General features: G+C 34.9%; 1 protein-coding gene across 1 annotated transcript in view; it reads left to right on the top strand.

Moving 5' to 3' along the window:
• The first annotated feature begins 4,053 nt into the window (after positions 1–4,053).
• LOC133325750 (uncharacterized) overlaps positions 4,054–21,156 on the top strand; it is a 32,650-nt gene continuing 15,547 nt past the window's right edge. The window contains exon 1 of the mRNA XM_061534474.1: positions 4,054–4,175. Within this exon, the coding sequence (XP_061390458.1) occupies positions 4,091–4,175 (85 nt within the window). The 5' untranslated portion in view covers positions 4,054–4,090. The remainder of the gene's footprint in view (positions 4,176–21,156) is intronic.

Here is a 21,156-nt window from a genome sequence, read left to right as displayed (position 1 = left end):
ATTAAAAGGAAGGAAGGAAACGAAAGCAAAAAATTGGGAAAAACTTTTGCTTTTCGGTCTCTGTTGTTGTTGAGGCACTTAGAGTGATTTGTTGGTTATTTTAGCCGCTTTGTGGCAATAACAAACGGAAGAGGATACCTCGAAAACAAAGAGCCAGCCATCAACGTGTTTTTTGACAATGAATGAAAAAAGAGACGAGACCAGGCCGAATCAACCGTTGTCAGACATCAACGACTACACACAACTTTGAACCTATCATCAGCATGGCCATCAGTAAGGCTCAGCAGGACGAGACAATACACAGTCAGACGTTATGTAGCAAAAAACAAAAAAAAAAAAAAAAAACAAGAGGACAAAGACAGACTCCCTGGAATATTTATAAGCCAGTCTGTTTAGATTTTCGTCTATTAGATTGAAAGAAGTTCATGTCAAAAGAGTCACGATTCTTGTAAAAAAAAACCCAGTATGCACAATGTGTATGTATGTATGTATATGACACACAGTGCAATATTGTGAAAATAATGATATTGCGGAATGTTGACAATCAATAATTATTCTCTATATTGAACTCAATAAAATCGAAATCAATATTTCTGATACCAACATTGATTGAACTACGTCTTTTGATGATGACGTTAAAAGTGTATGCTATATGTATGTATTTAATTGATATTTCCTTGTGAAGTTTGTCATATTCCTGGGCTCACAAACACACAATCTTATGTGGCCATTATTAACTCTAGTACAACTTTATTATATTTTTGGCATGTCAAAGTTCCCAACCATCTCCAGCTCTGCTTATAAACTTCGAATTGGGAAACGTACAATGTCACTGTTATACCAACGCCTACAAATACAAAAATAAATGGCTAGTGTTAACGTCATAGCTTCCCTTCCTGTACACGGCTCCCACACATTGTCATTTTCATTGACTAGGAGCGGAATGACAGAAACGACAGATAACTCACTTACCAGGGTGTTAATTACTTTAAACATTCTTAATTGAAATTCTCAAAATCCATCTCCATCTTAAAGAAAATGTCGCCGTAAACAATGACTATCACAATTTGTCAACAACCATTAATCTTTAATTCACCATAATCCGATGGCAAATAGGCACCCAACAAACTATGGAGGAGAATCTGTCCGCCGCTGTCCTAGAATGTCAAGGTGTAAAATTCATCAAATATTTAAGGGCTACAAAAGACGTCCACCACCATTCCACACCTTACCAAGGCAAGGAGGAAATGGCCAAAGCTTCACTTTAAAAAAACGGCAAACCTAAAGTCTTTTCATCTTTGTATATTTGAGTAAGAGAAAAAAGCTTGTGAGTGTCGCTTGGACACACCTGTTTGAAATCTTAAGTTCTGGCCAAAGTGCCAATAGGCGTGTGTCATCTTCGTCCCCCAAGCAAAACTAATTGCCATAATGTCTCCAATTAGAAAAAAGGAAACCAGGGTAGACATGGCAAAGGCGAACGAATCTGAATACAAACTACACGATGCGTATACGAATCTGAATACGAAAACATTAGTGTTGAAGTGTTGTTAGTGAATGAAGTGCCACTACAGGGCCATGTGTCCATATGTAATAAATGGTGTGCGAGTGTGTGTGTGGGGGATAGTGTGATTGTGTTTGTCTCATCATGTATATCCTTTGACAACGTGACGAGACATGTATATATATAGTTTGATATATAATAAGGAGGTCGTTTATAAGAAGCCCTTAGTTTTTGTCAAGCAAAAACTTAAAAACAAAATGCAAACATCTCTGAAGTGGAAAATTTCATGAAGACAGTGGCATTGAACAAAATTAGCATTTCAAATTAAGATTGCACACTTTGACATAAAAGTGTTTGACACGGGCTTACACTTATTTCAATCAAATACTTCATAAACATTTAATTTGGCAACGTTGGTACCAATCGACAAAATATACAATAAATTGTGGAGTAGTTTTATCCTTTAAGGTAAAGTTAATTGTATACCATGTACATTGTAATTCTCATCATTAATGGGCTCGATCGCCTTGATATAATATCAATGAAATGGAATAAATGAATTTATAATATCAATGGAACAGACTTTCCGATTTGAACTGAAATTCGCACAAACTAATATTTTAACCATCTAGCCATATCTAGTACCTCCCCCACAAAGCATCAACTTTTTGAAGACTTGTTAATCAAATATCAAGCCAAATAGATTAAATAGATTCATATTTAGATATTGCTACCATATACAGTGGCGAGTGTACAGTGGCGTATGCACTCACTTTCGCCCGTTTGCATGTTGTGTATTATTTGAAGAAAAAAACATGGAAAATTACACGTTTTTACATATTCTTTAGTTTTTATTAGTTCTTTTTTACGAAAACATAAGTTATAATTTATTTCAATCTCGTTTATTAAAAACATTGTGCAAAGTTTTGAACAAAAATAAAAAAAACACCTAGCAGTAACAAATCACAAAGAAATCATTAAAATCCCCCGAAGTGACCATCCGCATATTAAGTGAAATATACTGTTCTACTTTGGAACATAAAAACGGATAAAAAACGGTGTTCCGTTGTTCCCTAACCTCAAAAAAGAGGGCGTAAACGCTTCTAAGTTGTATGAACTCACGTCTAAGGGAAATGTAGATGGATACGTTTTAACACAATAATATGCTTATTTTGTATTCCTCAAACCTGTTAGTCGGTGATCGAGGGCAGATGGGACAGTACCATTCAGCCCCTGATAATTTAGTCGAAATTTGTCAGCGGATCTGAGGCTATTAATAATATATTTCAAAATTAAATTGCACTGAAATTGGTTGGAAGTATGCCAAATTGTATAAATGACACCTTATCATAGTTACAACTTCAATATAGTTACTAAAAATATTCCGCAATTTTTTTCAAACGTGTTTTTTGTTTTCTTTATTTTTTTTAGAAATTGAAGATTTACACAACAAACTATTTTAAATTAGATTTTTTTTTTTATTTTTATGACGTAGAAAGTGTTCAAAAATTCACTGGCTTCTGAACGCTGCTGTATATTTACATATAGCTTTCATAAATAATTCTATTTGATTTCATACAAATGGTATACCAAGGCCTCCAAGTCTGCCCAGTTGACTTGAAATTTTGTATAGCTCACCTGATTTCATTTAGTGTCTTAGCAGAACCGACTGTCTGTACTTTGATTCCAAGTTATAATGGACAGTCGGCAGGACATAGCTAATTGTTTCAACTAGTAGAGATATGCTACGTATACATAAAGCTGGTTCCACGACCAATTTTGTTCGTGGTGTTACAAACTTTTGGGAACAACAATTACAAGACGTTCATCAAGACAGTTTGTGGAAAAATGTATATTTAAAGATAAATTCAGTTACATATAAGGAGATATTATCAAAAACAACTTTATGGGACAATGCAAATAATAAAAACGAATGCAATCAACAACCAAAAATAAACATTGAATTTAACGAAAGTATTAAAACTTTAAACTGGGTACTTTGTCAATAACTGTAAATTGAAAAACGTTTATGAACGCAAAATATTAACCGAGATTTCAATACAAAACAGACACAACATGTTTTTCGTCAAGTGCTTTCAGATATTTTGTGGTTTTAAGAGAATACTTTCAACGTCGCCGTCCTCGGTCTCGTGTCCATCGTCGTCAACGTTGTGGTATATATTTCAAAATGGTGACATCACTTGTTTGCCACAGACTAACTCTTTATTTCTTGTTTATTTGTTTGGTATTCTTCTTCAATAAACACACACACACTCACACTCCCTCACTCACCCACAAACATTTACAGAGAAAAATATTTGCTCCTTGGAAGAAGATTAAGGATAAGAAGCAAGAAGAAAAATAACACATTGAAAATAATTTAAACAAAAAAAAAAGAAGAAAAACCTCATCAATTTTATACCAAGAAAAGAAAATATAGAAATCCAAACAAATAAAGACACAACAACAATAACACAAAGTGAACAGAGAAAAAATCGAACAAACAAACAAAAGTCGGAACCCCTTAAGTGAAATACAACAGCAGAAACAGCATCAGCCAAACAGTCAGCCAGCCAGCCAGAAGCCATTATGTTCTCCATGTGCTCCAAAGTCAAGCCCCGAAATTCTATAAATTCACAACTACAGCAACAACATCCGCAGCAGCAGCCAACGGGTAAGTACAGAATATGATGAAGAAGAAAAAATGAATAAAATAGAACAGAAACATACCAACAACAACCAGCATCACCATTGAAAAGACAAACAAACACGCTTACCAATAAAAGAGAAAACCTGAAAAGCAAACTGAATGGGCAAGTCAATTTACCACCCATTAACATAAACGTAAAACAACGTAGCGTCTATGCCACTGCTAGCCACAGTAGAAGCAAAAAACAACCGCATAAAAAATAGGCCCAAACTACACCCCCCACCTCCCAAAATCAACTCAAAGGACTTGGAACCCCTCTATGAAAATTAAACATTAGATACAACACCTCAACTTGCTCGTCGTTGCTACATGTAATCTCTGTGTCTCTGTGTTGTAGGGACAGGCATGATAATGTTAATGTTGCCAAACAAACTGACTGACTGACTGACTGACAGCGAACTTTTAGGAAAAAGAAAAACAAAATACAGTGTGGGAAAAAACTCTTTCATTGGCATGGCAAAGAGCTGGAAATGTTTTAATGGTGGGCTTGGGTATATTTTTTTCTCAATGAAAATTAGGCATGCTCTACACAAACATCTAGCACATTTTTATTTACCTCGCTGTGAAAAATGAAACATAAGACTTGTGGATGCAAAATAATACGTGTGTATGATAATTTGGTTATTAATAAATCATTTTTGTTAATTATAGGAAAGCATTCATTAAAGGACTAGGTGACGTGTGATTGATTTGTTTATTACAACACCATCACTCATTCGCTACAGTGCGTCCAGTGCTACCGAAATTTGTAGGATTATTTTATTTTAAATTTCAGTCAAACAATACATCGAATCTTGAAGCAATTTTTCACAAATTTCTCTTTGAATAGATTTTAAATATCATTCGTAAGACTTAATACATTTTTTGGAGCAGTATTTTCCCAGGAATAAGGTTTCAATAACGTTTTCTGTCTCACCAAGTTAAACAACCTAAATTATCTGAAATCCACCTTCCCACTTTCTTTCATACGAGCCTCTTCATTAAATGACGTATGTGTGTGTATGTATGTGTGAGGCTTTCAGTTAATAGTTTTTGTTATTTTCAAGTTTATGGATGTTTACAAATTGTTTTCATTTTTTTCCACCGAGTCCGTGTTTAGGAGAGCTTATTTATTTATTTCATAGTAGGTTATATTCAAACACACACACATTGATACCCCAAGTAGAAAAAAAAAAACGCATCAACATTATAATAGTTAAGCAAATAAAAAGGCTGTATCTTTCCACGATGAAATTATTTGAAAACTATTATGTGGGAAAAAAGAAACTGAAATAAAAACCAGTAACTTCAATTCATGTCTCTGTTTATTAGCCATAAATTAACATATTATACCAGTCATCTATGCATGTGAGATATACAATTTTCGAAATATTGACCCTTGACTAGAAGGAGTGAACCGATAAGTACTATCTTCTGACATTATACAGTCCTATTTAAAATACTTGGTTGAGCAAAGCTGTAAATGTATTAGTTATTTTTTCTTTGTTTTTTTTTTCTGCTCATACAATTATAATTCGAACATCAGGAAATATTACAAGATCGATATTTGTTGTCTGTTTTTCTACTCTCTCTACATACCATACTTTTTGATTTCTTTTTATACATAAACCAGTGAGCGGAGGAGTATATTCGGACGGGGCCGACCCTACACAACCTCCACGAAAATCTAAGTTTCTGTGGTACTACATTCCGAGCTTGGGCAATATTTCGCAACATTTGAACCCTCTTGAACGACTAGAGGTCAACAAATATAACTAATATTAAACGTCAAGCACTCCGCTTGAATATATTATCAATTTCTCGGGTCTATGTCCTTCAGGGGTAAATAGTTAGTGTATAAAAGTAAAGCTCTGGCTACTAGACCTTAAACTATAGCAGACCCTATTTATGAGCTAAACACAACTTAGCTGGCTTGTGACAGAACATTTGTTCCATAAAACGAGCTTAAAAACTTCTCTTCCAATTTGAAAGACCTTGTTCCGAAATGTTGTCTTCCCCTTCTGCGTGAACCATCAGTTGGCTCACTTTTATATGTCCTATGAGTTGGGACATACTCATCATTCTCACAACATGACCTAACATAGTCGCATCGTAGTCGCTGCAGATTGATACCGTTGGCTGTATCGATGTCCGATAATATATGGTACAACTCATGTTCCATTCGACAGCTATATTCACCGTCGACGCAGATCGGTCCATAGATCTTTCGGAGAATTTTGCTCTCAAACGCTCTAAGAGCTGTCTCATCTGCTTGCGCAAGTACCCATGATTCAGATCCATACACCAGCACGGGTAGTATCAGCGTCTTGTGGGTGGGTGGGTTTGGACTGGCGAGAGGCGACCTTGTTTTTGAATTGCTGAGTATTGCTAGTAACATATCGACGCCTCCGAAGAATAGTATGCTAAATCTGAAAAGTGAGTTTTTCAGTAGAAGCTTTCAAAGTATGGAACTTTCTTTAATCTTACGTGCCATGCTAAGCACATTTTTGCTTATAACTTTGGTTTGGATTGGCCGATGATTACCAAAATTTCAGAGAATTTAAATTAAGGACCGTAGTATCTAAAAACGTAAAGAACTTTAAAACATGCTAAGTCGACTTAGCATACTATAGTTCAGAGGCGTCGATATGCTCTTTGGTGTACAGAGTGTCATTTCCGTTCAAATTTGCATCTCGTATGACAGGATGTTAAAAAGGTCACACCACAAACTGACGGCATTGAAGCGCTCCTCCTTTCCGACTTTAACTGCTGACCTTGTGCCATTTAAATTATACTGCATAGTCGTATTAATTTTGCAGGAATGCCGAACGCGGATTGCGCTGTCGAATGCGGTTTTATAGTCGACGAATAGGTGGAATGTGTCGATGTATTTTTAGTGTCTTTTCCAGGATTTGGTGTAGATTAGCCAGGGCTGAAGCCGCATTGATAAGATCCAATAATAGTGGCCATTGGCTTCAATCGTTCACACAGTACGCTGGATAGCACTTTATATGCGATGGGAAGGAGACTAATTCCTCTTGTCTTCCTCTTTTGCACGTGGCATAGGATGCTGCCCAGTTGTACTAATCAGTTGGTGCATGCTCCTGATCAGTGACTGACCACCGGTATTGAATAGTTCGTCCGGTAATCCATCGGTACCTGTTGCTTTATTCTTCTTCACCCGATCAATTGCTATTCTGACTTCATCTATACCCCAGAACCAATAAGAAATGAATTTGTTCTGGATATCTTTTTCACCGTTACTATTTGATACCAGAAACTTTGCAATATGCTCCTTATAGATCCTCAAACGCTATCTGTATCTGTCACCATCTCTACAGGAGGATGTGCCTGCAGCATTGAAGCTTTCTGTTTGATGTTTTACTGGTTGGTAAAATTTGAAATCGATCGATTTTATATTAAATATCATTTGATTAAATCAACAAAGATGAATCTTAATTTTGATATTAAGCGCTCATGTCGTAGTCCTGTATTTGAAGAAAATCATCCTAATCTTAAGTGTGTAGCGTTTTAAATTATACTAAATAAATATATCAGAGAGTGTTTCAAACATTTCCAAAGTTTGTGATCCATTATCATCTTGTTTATAATCCAACGTCTGCAGATACATTTGGTGATAATGTAGGTGCGGTGTGTGAGTGTTTGCTTATGTGTGCGTGTGTATGTTCTACACAAACTCGCAAGTGATATGCAAAATTATATTTAAGAGTATTTGTGGGCTATTAAAGGTGCTCATGAGACATCCTGTCCTTTGTGATGATGAGGTTTTTGTAGTGCTTGTTGTTGCTGTTGTTGATTTCATTATTTTGTGTATGTGCATATCTGAGTGTTTATGCCTCTGCATGTGGGTGTTTGTGTGTGTCAACAATCAGGCATCAACACCAACAACTAACCAGAGCAATGTCAGAAAACTAAAACAAAACCCCCCTAAAAACTACAACAACAACAACAAAATGCTAAATTCAAATAAAACTGAATCCATCATCACTAACGGCAAACACATTCACTTTGATTGTTGTTGTTTTGCAGGTGTTTTTGTTGTTGTCTGTAGTTGTGTTCGTCGACATTTTCATGAACACGTTTTTTACACATATAACAATATTTCTGATATGGGGGTGTGCTTGTGTATGTGTATACGTGTTTTGGGTTTAGACGTGCTTATACTATTGTTACCGATTAGGTCTAATCCGACCAATTGGAGGAGGTTTTGTCAACTGGCATATAAGGAATGTGGACCTTATATGATATTGTTTGCGTATTTTATACATTGATACATAGACGGTTACTAAAGAAGTTTAGCTCAGAGTATTTGCAGCCCTATGTTTACACATACAATTTGATAACTAATCATAAATCTGTCCCCTCGGAATAACAAGTTCAAACATAATACATGTTTGGAGCAATTTTTTTAAACAAAAAATCTGGCAACTCTGTTAAATACTACAATTTTCAGTTGTTTGTTCTTCTAGTGTGTCGTTCGCTTGATTTGTTGGATTGAGTTGAAAGGTTTCGCTGAGAACGAAGTGCAAGTGAAAGTGAATTACAAACTTGCACCCTGCATCACTGTGGCATGCACTCGCCAGTCGTTCAGCATTCTTCCAACATTGCTACCATATATTTGGGTATGTGGTCGTACACTACATGTGTAATGACTTCATACACAAGCACAAATACCTGTAAGTGGGTATGAATGTGGGTTAGAATTCATATGTTCATGAACATACATATGTATGTATGAACATCCACATACTGAAATGAATTCATATTCAAAAGTCATGGATTCACTCCGGTTTAACGAATCAAAATTCTGAATTGTTTAACAAAAATATAAAGCCGCACAAGATTTGTAATTTTCCAATGCATAATACAAGAACAAAGATATATTTCATTCCATGTTTTGTTGGTAATCAATAAAGACAATTCGAATTCGTATACAATACAAATATGCATTTCAGAAAATAAAGACAATTTAGAATTTGAATTTCGAAAAATTGTCTCAATCTGATTCATATATAACATTCTTAGAATAGCAATAGACGTATAGAAAAATGCCTTACAGTAAATTTTGAATTGATATTTTGGGAAATAAATCATACTTAACTTCGCATATCCCTTGATTGCAAAACAGTTATTGACATTTCTTCTGACGAACAAATTTGTTCACATATAATTTAGAAATTCGTGTTAAGATAGAAATATAGGCCGGCTAAAATCAACACATTCCAAAGAATATTCTATGAATCACTTTTAAATACAAATTTAAAAATATAATTATTTTTGTATAGACCTTACAAATATAATTCCTTTACAACCAAAGACAATTGTTATATTTAAAAAGAAAATTATATACAAATTTTAAGAAACACCCACTTTGAATCCAGAAAAACGTATTCATATCAACAGACACATATACGAGCTACATAAATACATTGGCGAGTAGACAGACATATCAGACCATAGTCACAATACAAACGTTCACACATACATTCTCCAACCAGTAGAAGAACCTTGTATGACCTTAAACCCACAACTAAACTAATTTGCAACATGGTGTGGCACTGTGTGGCGCTTAGCATTTAACCCCTTCACTTAGACATTTAGGGATTTGTGAACTGAAAATCTGGGTCAAAATAGGATTAAAATTTTTAAATGAACATTTCTGTATGGCTTTGTTGTATCTATCAAATCAAGCTAACCAACCAACCAACCGACCGACCGACCAAAACCTATGCTATGCGAGATTGTACAAGCAGCAGCAGCAAGTGGTTACAATTCAGCGATTAGAGAACTCAGCAATGGATTCAGCTGATGTTAATCCTTTCACGAAACCTGTAGACGGAAAAAATATGCAAATCTGTATATGATCTGAATGTACGTATGAATAGATCAAATAAAAAGCTTTTCTTTTTATTGGAACAAAACAAATGGAAATCGTGCTTGTATGTCAATGATACTGCATAGTGAGTAAAAGGAAAAATATGTTTGGAAAATCAACAAAGGTTCTATTTATCATTTCGGGCATTTAGATTTTAGTAGTAACATCACATATGTATGCTGCCCCTACTACAAAAAACGAAAGTATAGCTTCCTAATCAACTCGTTCGGAAGGTCGCGAGATTCTAAAATGATCATTTGAATGTCATACATTAATTTGGAATTTCAATACATTATTAATTAGCATTGTTTTACGTATTCTGAGGATGTTTGCTCTCATATGCAATTGACACAATCTCACTTCTAAATGAAATGAATTTTTTTTTTTTTTTTTTGAATTTTTTGAATGAATGAAATTATTTTTTTTTGGTATTTTATTAAGAATTATGTATTTAACCAAAAAGCTTAGAAGTAAAAATAATTCAATTAAACTTAATTAATCTATTTCTAAGAAACAAATCCAATGCATTCACTTTTTCACATTTGATAGCTTGCAGAATACGAATATTTCTAGTACTTTTACCTTTAGCAATTTGGCATACTTTCAACCAATTTTAGTACAAAATGTATTTGAAATATTCTTCCAGATCCGAAAAAAAAAATTACATAAGGACGTAATCCTCAATTTGTAGGCTTTGTAGGCATGAAGGCATTAGTCGTTAAAAATTTAACATTAAAAAAAATTGACTTTTACTAACATAGTATGCTCAAGATGAAATTGGAAGGTATTGTCTCACCTTCAATCAAATTAGCTGTATTTAAACTTCACAATGTGTAGCACATACTCTTAAAAACCAGTAAGAAAAGTATTCAAGTCGGACTGGGCCGACTATATGATAACCTTCACCACTTTGGGTATATTCTACATATGTTTCCTAACAACTTAATGTCAGAGTTCCTTCGAGGGAATATGTTATGTTATTATTTATCTATAAGTGAACCGACTAACACCAATATATATACATGCCTTTCTGCAACTTATTTCATTTCATTCGGGCAGATTTAGAGTTTAGATTGGATAACTTTGTATAAATCCATTTATAGCAAACTCGATACACGCTATTCGGTGTTTCGCGCAAATCGAAAGATATGTAGGGACTTTGGAACAACATTTACATTAAATTGGTCGAAGATGTATATGTGAGCTATATCGAAGTCTGAACCGATTTCTACGAAACAAAGCACACATCGTTCTAGACCAGAGATGGTCCGTCAGAAACAGTGACATAAATGACATTAATCAATTCGAAAATTACGCATGCTTGACTCAAATTCATATAAAATGTCAAAATTTTCTTCTCAAAAAAGTTTAGAATTTTTTATCAGCTCTAGTAAGGAATAGTCAGATGTACGTAAAAATAATATATATTCTTGAAAATAACTATATATGGTAATAATATTGAAATAAATGACGTTTACTACATTTATTACATTTTATACAGGTATATGACGTTTTCGATGTTTACAACTTTTTGACAGTCGAAAACCTAAAAATTCGTCACACGGACCATGCCTGTTCTAGACTCAATTCAGTGCGCTATGCCAAATTTCGTGCAAATCGAAAGATATATAGATACTGTGGTGCACCATTTACATTAAATCGGACGAAAATATATATATGGGAGCTATATCTAAATCTGAACCGATTTTTCCTTATTTCAATATGGTTCAAATAAATGAACTGTGCCAAATTTCATCCAATTCGGATCATAAATGCGACCTGTACACTCAGAAAGTGATTCTTTGCCTACTCTCAACGAAATACTTCGATATTAATGTTGCTAGCTGCTAGATAAATGATAACCTAACCGTTATTTTTCTAAATTCTCAACAATTTTACTTTCATTACATTTGATCAAAAAAACAAAAAAAAAAACCAGTGAGCGGAGCAGTATAGTCGGACGGGGCCGACCATACGATACCCTACACAACTTCCATGAAAATCTAACTTTTTGTGGTTCTATATGATTCTTTGCCTACTCTCAACGAAATACTTCGATATTAATGTTGCTAGCTGCTAGATACCTAACCTAACCGTTATTTTTCTAAATTCTCAACAATTTTACTTTCATTACATTTGATAAAAAAAAAAACTTTTGGGGCTGCACAAAGCTATAATACCCTGACAACATAGTTGTGTAGGGTATAAAAACAAAAACTATAAACATAAACACTGTATTATATAGAAATATTCTCACAACAGTTTATTCTTCGATGTATGTGGATGTTTTTGTACTTATTTCAGCTCAATTGAATGCGAAATATGTGGATATCGTATATGTCATTGTGAGATTACAATTCAATCCAAAGTACCTCTAAGTGAAATTCATTGGAATTATACATCACTTCGAAACACAATTTATGAATTCTAGTATTTTTCCAAAAGGAAACGTAAATTATTCCTGATAAATGTCCCTAAAATGATAGGAGGAAATAACTTAGAATTTGCCAATTAAAATGTCTTTTACAAAAATTTCAGGAAATTAATTGGAAGAACTCAACGCGGTGATATTCGTCGAAATGTTCGTATATATTTTAACTAAATTATACTACATATAACACTTCATATATGGCTTATTCTTGTATATTTCGTGATATTGAAAATAGTAAAATAGAATTATTTCAAAATTGATTTGAGTATACAGATTAATAAAAACCACATATTTTTCGATTTTAATGGTTCTCTATTTATATTGTAAGTCACAACAACTGATATCTTCCATAGCTTCTAAAATTCGAATTCAATTATTTTCCACAATACGACGACCTTGTCCTGTGTGTCTTTGATACCCTTCAAATTATTGTGAAATTCAGATAAAATAGTCACAGAGAATTTCAGTCTTTTTTTGTCTTCTCCTGTAGAGTATGAATCCTATATATATGTGAATATATACATGCGAATGTATGTGTGTGGGTACATTCTATTGAATTGATATAAATTTACCTATATACATATACATACATTTAAGTATGTGTGCATGTATCTTTGTGTCTAAACATCGCCAACATCATCATCGTTGTCATTATCAACAACATCATAGCTCAAGGCTTGTTGTTGTTGTTTTTAATGCCTCTGATGATGTTGTTTGCCAAACTAATGCGAGTACGTTTCCCCAAATGCATATTCAGTTATAAACAAGTGCTAGTTTGTAGCAGTGGGAGTGTGTGTGTGAGTGTGCCGTTTGGTTGCTGAATGGATGTATGAATGGCGTATGTATGTGTATGTGTGTGTCGAAAGTTAAAATGTCCTTCAGAAAAGTCTCTTAATAGTAAAAAAAAACCATACAACGACAGCCAGCGACATTTTTAATCTGTCTGCAGCATGCCACATACAAATTGTTGTGCACTTCCCCTCTGTTGTCGTCGTCGTTTTTGTTTTACTACACACTGTTCTTGTTGTTGTTTTTCTTGTTACATATGTATGTTGTTTGTTTTTGGTATGTAGTTCTTAGTTGCAGGCAGCATTGGATAGTAGTTATTCTGAGTTACATAGTAAATATAGAGATTAAAAATTCGGTTACTCACTTGAAACAATTACCCAATTCGGTGGGATTATTTGGAAAGAAATAGTAAATTGCAGATTTTGTAAGTCGACTTACAAATCTCGAGTGGACTGGATATCGAACAACTTAAATGTGAAATCTGATGAAATTGCATGGGACCTACATCGAAATCTGAATCATTATTTTAAGGGACATACTTCGACACAAATCAAATGTAAAATCGACGAATAATGTGATACTAAATGGATTATCATGGTATAGAATAGGTATTATCAGTATACACTAGGCTTAGACGGATTTTAAGGAATTTACAATGCATTATAATGTTGGTGTAAATTTCCCATGAAATTATGAACACCATTTTTTCTTACTTTTAACACAAACGATCGATATTCGATCATATTCCTTCCATTTTGGAACATTCTTTCGAATCATCGATAAAGTATAAAGATGGAGCGTAATGTTGATTAATTGGTTGGGTGCGTTTTCGATGTTTGTACCGAACAAGTATAAACGCCGTTAAGTTCTTATACACATTCAAATATCGAACATTGGTCGGGACATTTATGTGGTGGTTATGTAAATATTGAGAGTCCGATATGGTCCAAACATTACACGCCAAAGCGTACCAAAAATACATATTTAGACAAAAGATAGATTATGGGTTATTATAAATATCAAAGTAACATTCAAATTTCACTTCAGATTTAGTGGTTTCATTTGAATACCGAAAATCATGTACAATAAAAAGCTGTTCCGCCCTATTAAACGGACATTTAAATATAGGCAATTTTTTATGCATCATTCATATCCGACGAACAACAACAACTGCACACAAAATACAAACACCATTGTGGGTGTTGTGTATCCTCATGATGTTTTCTATTCAACGTTGCCGTTGTTGACGATGACGTTGTTGTCACCGTTACCGTCAACGTCATCGTTCTCATCAGTTGTACAACTTGTATGATTATTGTTGTTTTCACAACGGGTGTGGCCCGTTACGTGCTCACAGTTGTTGAACAGCAGAAACAAAAAGGGATGTAAACACACGCACGTACACATGCACACAAACACACACAGCGATGCGAGTGTTGGAATGCATCGGTATGTGGACATGAATAAAACTAAAACGTGGGCGCAGTAACACTACTAAGTCATAGATTGTGAATATTCGCAGGCAAACACACACACATACACACTGAGATGAATATAATCTAACAAAGAGAAAAAAACATAGGCAAGAATCATCCTTTTTCACAAGCTTTAATAGAAACCACACACATACACACACACCCACCCACCCATTCAACTAAGCACCTACATACATACCACGGCAAAACAACAAAAAGGATGCACTTGATGCATGAATGTAACAATTCCTTGTTGCCCTTCATGAAAACACCAGCAATAGAAACAGCAGTGGCAGCAGCAGAAGCAGCAGCACCACCAACATCGGAATCACCAGCTCGAGTATGAGCACTCGTGAGAGTGTGGAAATGTTTTGAGTGTTTCTCTTGTAAAACACTTTGTTATCCATTTGACAATGTATGAAGGACCTACTTCGTTGTAGCTGTTATGGACCACCGCCCATTAACGATGATGTCCTAGCCCAGCGCATATTGATCAAAGGTCAAGTCTGCGTTGAATTCTTTTGTGTGGCTGTGCATGTCTGTGGGTGTACTGGGGTGTGTGAGTGTGTGATTTGTTCATCTCGATAAGTGAGTGGTGCATCGTGGATGGATTCCCACTTTAATGACTGTTCTAATGATAGCGTTTAAACGCCAAGGTTATGTTTCCGTTTCCTTGTAACGCTCTCTAAATTACGACTAAATTTGTCCTTCTACACTGTGGTGGATAATTTCAACTGTAATTATTTTAAATGGACAAAAGGCCGACAAAATGTTTTCTGATTCCTAGTTTTTTTTCCCCTTTTTTGTTTTCCATTTTCAAACAAAGCGTCATTTTTGTTGTGCCAAACAAAACAAAAGCTGACAACCTTTCTCGGGTGCTTAACAAACATTAATCTTCATGATATAAAGACATGTCCGTCAGTCAGATCATAATGAACTATGAAAATGAGGAGCTGGGAGGAAAATGCGTTTATCAAATGTTCCTTTACTTCTGGTAATTAACATTAGTTGTTGGTATATTTGAAGCGTATTGAAGGTAATGTTGAAAAACTATAAGCAAAGGGTCCAGTTACATTTCCAAAACATGTTTTATGATAAATCTTCAAGAAATGTTTAATCCTTTCTGAGGGCAATACAAAACGAAAGGGACATACATTTCATATTATTATATTGTAAAATTTTGGGAACAAATAAGGAACTTATTTCACAGTATATAAAATATATTATGACGACCCTCTGTAACGGATGGTTGTACAAATTTCCTCTTTTCGGGCCTAATAAAAGTTTGATAAAAATAGTACAACAGAGACCGAATTGTGAACCAGACAGACGGACAAACTTCCTTACTTACTTATCTAGCTCGAGGCAGAACATTTGTTCCATAAGCCAATTTGCAAGACTATGCTTTGCTATGTCATCTTCACTTGATCTTTCCATCGAAATCGTGGCCTCCCCTTCTGCGTAAACCATCAGTAGACTCATCCATTCGATTAACAACCACCAGTCACCATAGTCGCTGCTGCTCGATACTACTGACTCGTGGTAAAACTCGTGATTCATTCGAAGCCGATATTCACCATCGACGCAGATCGGCCCTTACATTTTTCGGATAATTTTTCTCTCAAACATTCTAAGAGCTAACTCATCTGCTTGCGCATACCCTTGCTTCAGATCCATACACCAGCAGTGGTAGTATCAGCGTCTTGTAGAGTGTGTGTTAGGTCCGGCGAGATGTTGCTTTCTTTCTACTTAGATCATATTAACATCTGTTGGCCAACACTATCCTTCTCCGAATTAAAAAACTGATGTCATTAGATTTATTTATGGCGCTACATCGTTCGGTATTTAAAGGCCCCGATAGGTCCTTTCTTTGACTTTGACTGCTGATCTTGTGCCACTCAAAGTTATCCTGCATAACCATATTATTTTTGCAGAATGCCGAACGCAGACATGACTTGACCTCTGAACGGATAGGGCTGTATAATGTGGCTTTATAGTCGACGAATAGTCCAGTATTTGACGCAGAGTGTGTCTTTGACTGGAAAGCACTAATAATAATGTCATTGTCTGGATAGCACTTTATATGCGATGGGAAGGAGGCTTATTACTCTATAATTGACACATATCGTCGTTGATTGCTATTCCGACCACATCTTGGCTAGGTGGCATACACTATATACCGTCATCCCTCATTGATTCCGGGGTATCTTCTTCACTTCGCCATTATTTCATACCAAAAACTTTGCAAAATGCTCCTTCCAGATCCTCGACATGATATCTGCATTTATCACCAGGTTTCCATCTTCATCACTACAGGAGGGTGTGCCTGCACCAAAGCCTTCGGTTTAGTGTTTCACTCGTTGGCAGTGTTTTACTCTTGATTGTGGTCTTTGGAACCCAAGTGTTGCTACAAATATTCCCTCCTCGGATCGATCGAACCTCTAAAGCACTGGATAAATGCCTTCCGTCTATCACAACATTATGAATTTGATTTCTAGTTGTTTGATCCGGACAAGGTCAGGTGGCCTTGTGTTTATCGTCGTGTTTGACTTTGGTGCTGCTAACTACCTTCCGATTTTTGCATTAAAATCTCCCAGCAGAATTGTAATGTCATGGCCAGGGCAGCGGTCAAATATGTATTTGGTCTGTTCATCTTTGTCTTTGGTCAGATCATGGGCGCAAATGAGACTGAGTAGAAGAACTTCGCTTTATACGGAATATAGCAATTCGATCACCTACTGGAGTGACAAACTTACAACTCTGTGGTAACATGACTGTCAATTCGTTCAATTTAAATTTAGATCCATTAGAATTAAATTGGGGATTTAAAATGTTTTTGGCCGAAAACCATCTACATTGAATGTCGCTTTTTTACTTAACAAATTTGATGTATTATCAACACTTGTTCATTAAAATATTCGATACCCATAAGGCGAGGTGAGTTTATTTCCCGTATAATAATTTATCGTACAAATGTCCTAGTTGACAAAAAATCCTGAAATCGAATTACCAATATATGTTTGTATTAAAACATTGTATATAACAACTAGAGATAGAATTAAAGGAAATACCTCGAGAATAACATGAAATGCTCTCAACTTTGTTAAAGTGAACTGAAACTAATGAGAAACGGAAATGTTCGCGGAACATTTGCATAACCGCTACCTTTAGATGCTGCAAAACTTTTTCAAATACACCAAAATGAAATCCTCTTCAAGAAGTAAACGAACATTTCCTGAGGAAATGTAAAACTTTGTAAAAATCAGCAGCAGCAGCGGCAGCATCAGTAGCGGTAGTTTACATTTCCAATGAAGGGATGTGAAACCGAAATTCCAGCCAAGACACAAAGTCGGTTACACGACCAACCGAAATGCGACATCTTCTGGCTGTCACCACAGAACAGTTGTTGTAAAACCACACAACAAATTGCCGCAGTTAGAAAGAAGAAAGGACACATGACAGCAGTCACACACAACACAAGACGTGTCAACAAATTATTGTTTGTCCAATAATTTCTGAGCTGTACAGACCCATATGCACACATACATACGTACATATTTTTGATGAACTTATGTAGCGGTTGCAACATCTAAAACAGAAGTTACCCGTGGTTCTTTGTCTCTTGTTCAGTCGTAAGAAGATACAAATTATACACCCACACAGCCATGTGTCTTGTCACCGCACGTGTACAGGAGCCGATGAAGCAGCAGCAACAGTAACGTTGAGCCGCTCATAAAATATTTGCCTACGTTTACACACACTCACACATACAAAGCATCACATTTACACATGACGGCTGTGTATAAACATATTTCCGTTTCCTTTTGTGAAATGGCACAGACCCACTTACATATACATTTGTATACTGTACACACATACATACACATGTATGTAAAATATTTGCCATAAGATAATGTCACATTCACAATTTTGCATTGCATAAAAACTAACAAAGCATTTTATTTAAGTTAAGAACGATGGATCCGGAGGTAAGCTCTGTCATTGTGTAAAATGTGTGCGAAGTGAAAGGTGGCGGTGGCAGTGGGGGCACTGGAGTACTGGCAGTAGTAACAGGACGCGACAATAAGGCAACAGGAGTTGAAGTATATGACAATGTCTGTTCACAGTTGCGTACATATATGCAATTTTGCAAATAATACAGTCTGTGTTGGAATAGAAGCGGTTATTTAAGAAAGAAATTGGGGTTTTTATAAAAAAAATTAAATAGGTGAATGATGAAGTATGACTTCAAGACGAATTTCATACAGGATATAAAAATATATATTCCAAAGCCGTAAAGGGTCTACAAAGGATTATAATGTTGTAACCTGTTTATTATACCTTGAACTACCGCGTTGATAAGGAACACGTAATGCCAGTTTGTTATTATTATTACTTATTTATTTTTTGTTTTTTTTTTTTTTTTTTTTTTGAAAAAGGTACGGACGACTATTGTCGGAATTCAATCCACAGCTAGGCGTGAGCAAATCGACTAATCGATTTTTAGTCTTGAAAAGTGAAAAAGTCGAAATCTACTTTTGATCATTTAGGAAATCGCAAAGTCAACTTTACACAATCGACTTTCGATTTTCTTTACAAATACTTAGTTCATTATCAGAAAACCCAAATTGTCCAAAAATTACACATTCCATAACTTTATTTTATCTGTTAACAACAATTCATATAAAAAATTCATTTTTAGTCAAAGGATCGAAAAGTCAAATTATAGTCAAAAGAAAAAAATCGAAAAGTCTAAAAATTAACTTTTTGGTCAGGAACAAAAATTTAAAAATTCTAAAATCCGATTTTTTTGTTATTGTAAAATAGTCAAGTGTAATCCCAGTTTGTTGTTTTTGTAAAATCTACTATTCATTGATATTCACACTTCAGAAGCTATTTTTAACAATGAAGTTTTTTCTCGTTCGTTTTTTCTGATCTCGTTCCTTTATTCGCATATTCTTCATTCGTTCGTATTTCAAATTGTGTAGATAGTTAAATTTTATTTATTTTTTTGTTTTCAATATTTTTATTTATTTATAAAAACATATTTTGTGCTTATCGTACTACAGTTGAATTCTTTAGCTTCATTTCATTTTTTTTTTTCAATTTTTGCATTTATTAACAAATCAACACGGAACTATGTGATCGAAAAAAAAAAACAAAAAGAACGATGAAAGAGAGAGATTCAAAGGAACTATGTAGAAGTCGGAACTATATGGAGCAAAGGAACTATAAAGAGCAAAGGAACTAAAGGAACTATATGGAGCAAAGTAATTATTTGGAGCAAAGGAACTATATGGAGCAAAGGAACTTATGGATCAAGGGAACTATATGGATCAAAGGAACTATATATGGAAAAAAACGAAAAAAAAAGAACGATGAAGGGGAAAAATTCAAAAGAACTATGTAGGAGTCGAAACTATATGCAGCAAAAGAACTATAAAGGGCAAAGGAACTGCATTGAGGTAAGGAACTATATGGAAAAAATGAAAAAAACAAAACGAACGATGAAAGATAGAGATTCAAAGGAACTATGTAGGAGTCGGAACTATATGGAGCAAAGGAACTACATTAAGGAACTAGTTCCTTTTTAAAAAAGGAACGAGAAAGATCAATCCGCTAAGTGAACTAGATTGTCCAACTCTAATAAAAACAACATACGAATTGCATCCCATACTAACCCCAAACACTATAACACACATTTATTCATATTTAGATGTTCGGAAAATTAATCGAAAAAAGGCCCTTTTCCTACATTTTGCATGAAATTCTTCATGTTATTATTCCTAGCCATCTTTGCAGTTATTCCGACTGACACTGTAGCAGGACTCATCCACAATCTGAAGTAAATTGCAGCAACAAGGACAACATCTACATTTTACGGCCAACAATAACAACTACAACAAATGGTATTCATTGAACAATAAACTTATTCAAGGTAATACCATTTGCCACAATTGCTTTTTAAGATAATGCAAAATAAAAACAGCAGCAACAACAACAAGAGCAGCAGCATGACGAAGAACAGACAACAGCACAAGCGATGCACAAATGTGGGATAAGGCAGCTACAGGACAGGATAGGAATGTCAGACGCGTCAGCGGCAACATCAGCAAAAAAACTATGCACAATGGATGCTTTCTACGTTGCCATATATGGAGGAAGGATAAATTTTTGAATGAATGGAAAAAACATTCTCTTGTGAAGAATAATCAAAACCTGTTTCTGTCTCGGTCTTATGCCTCTTCTTCTTCTCTTCTTGAGGGAATTTGTGTTCATAACAAATTTATGAACATTTCCAAGAATATTGAATCATGATTATCATTATCTGCACGACAATGGGCACGATGATGATGATGGTGTTTTTATTTGAAA

Source organism: Musca vetustissima, unplaced genomic scaffold, assembly GCF_032173495.1.
Source record: "Musca vetustissima isolate MV318-11 ecotype Yass unplaced genomic scaffold, APGP_CSIRO_Mvet_v1 utg27337, whole genome shotgun sequence".
NCBI lineage: Eukaryota > Metazoa > Arthropoda > Insecta > Diptera > Muscidae > Musca > Musca vetustissima.
Note: the sequence above shows the minus strand (reverse complement) of the source record. Positions and strands in the feature narration are given on the sequence as shown.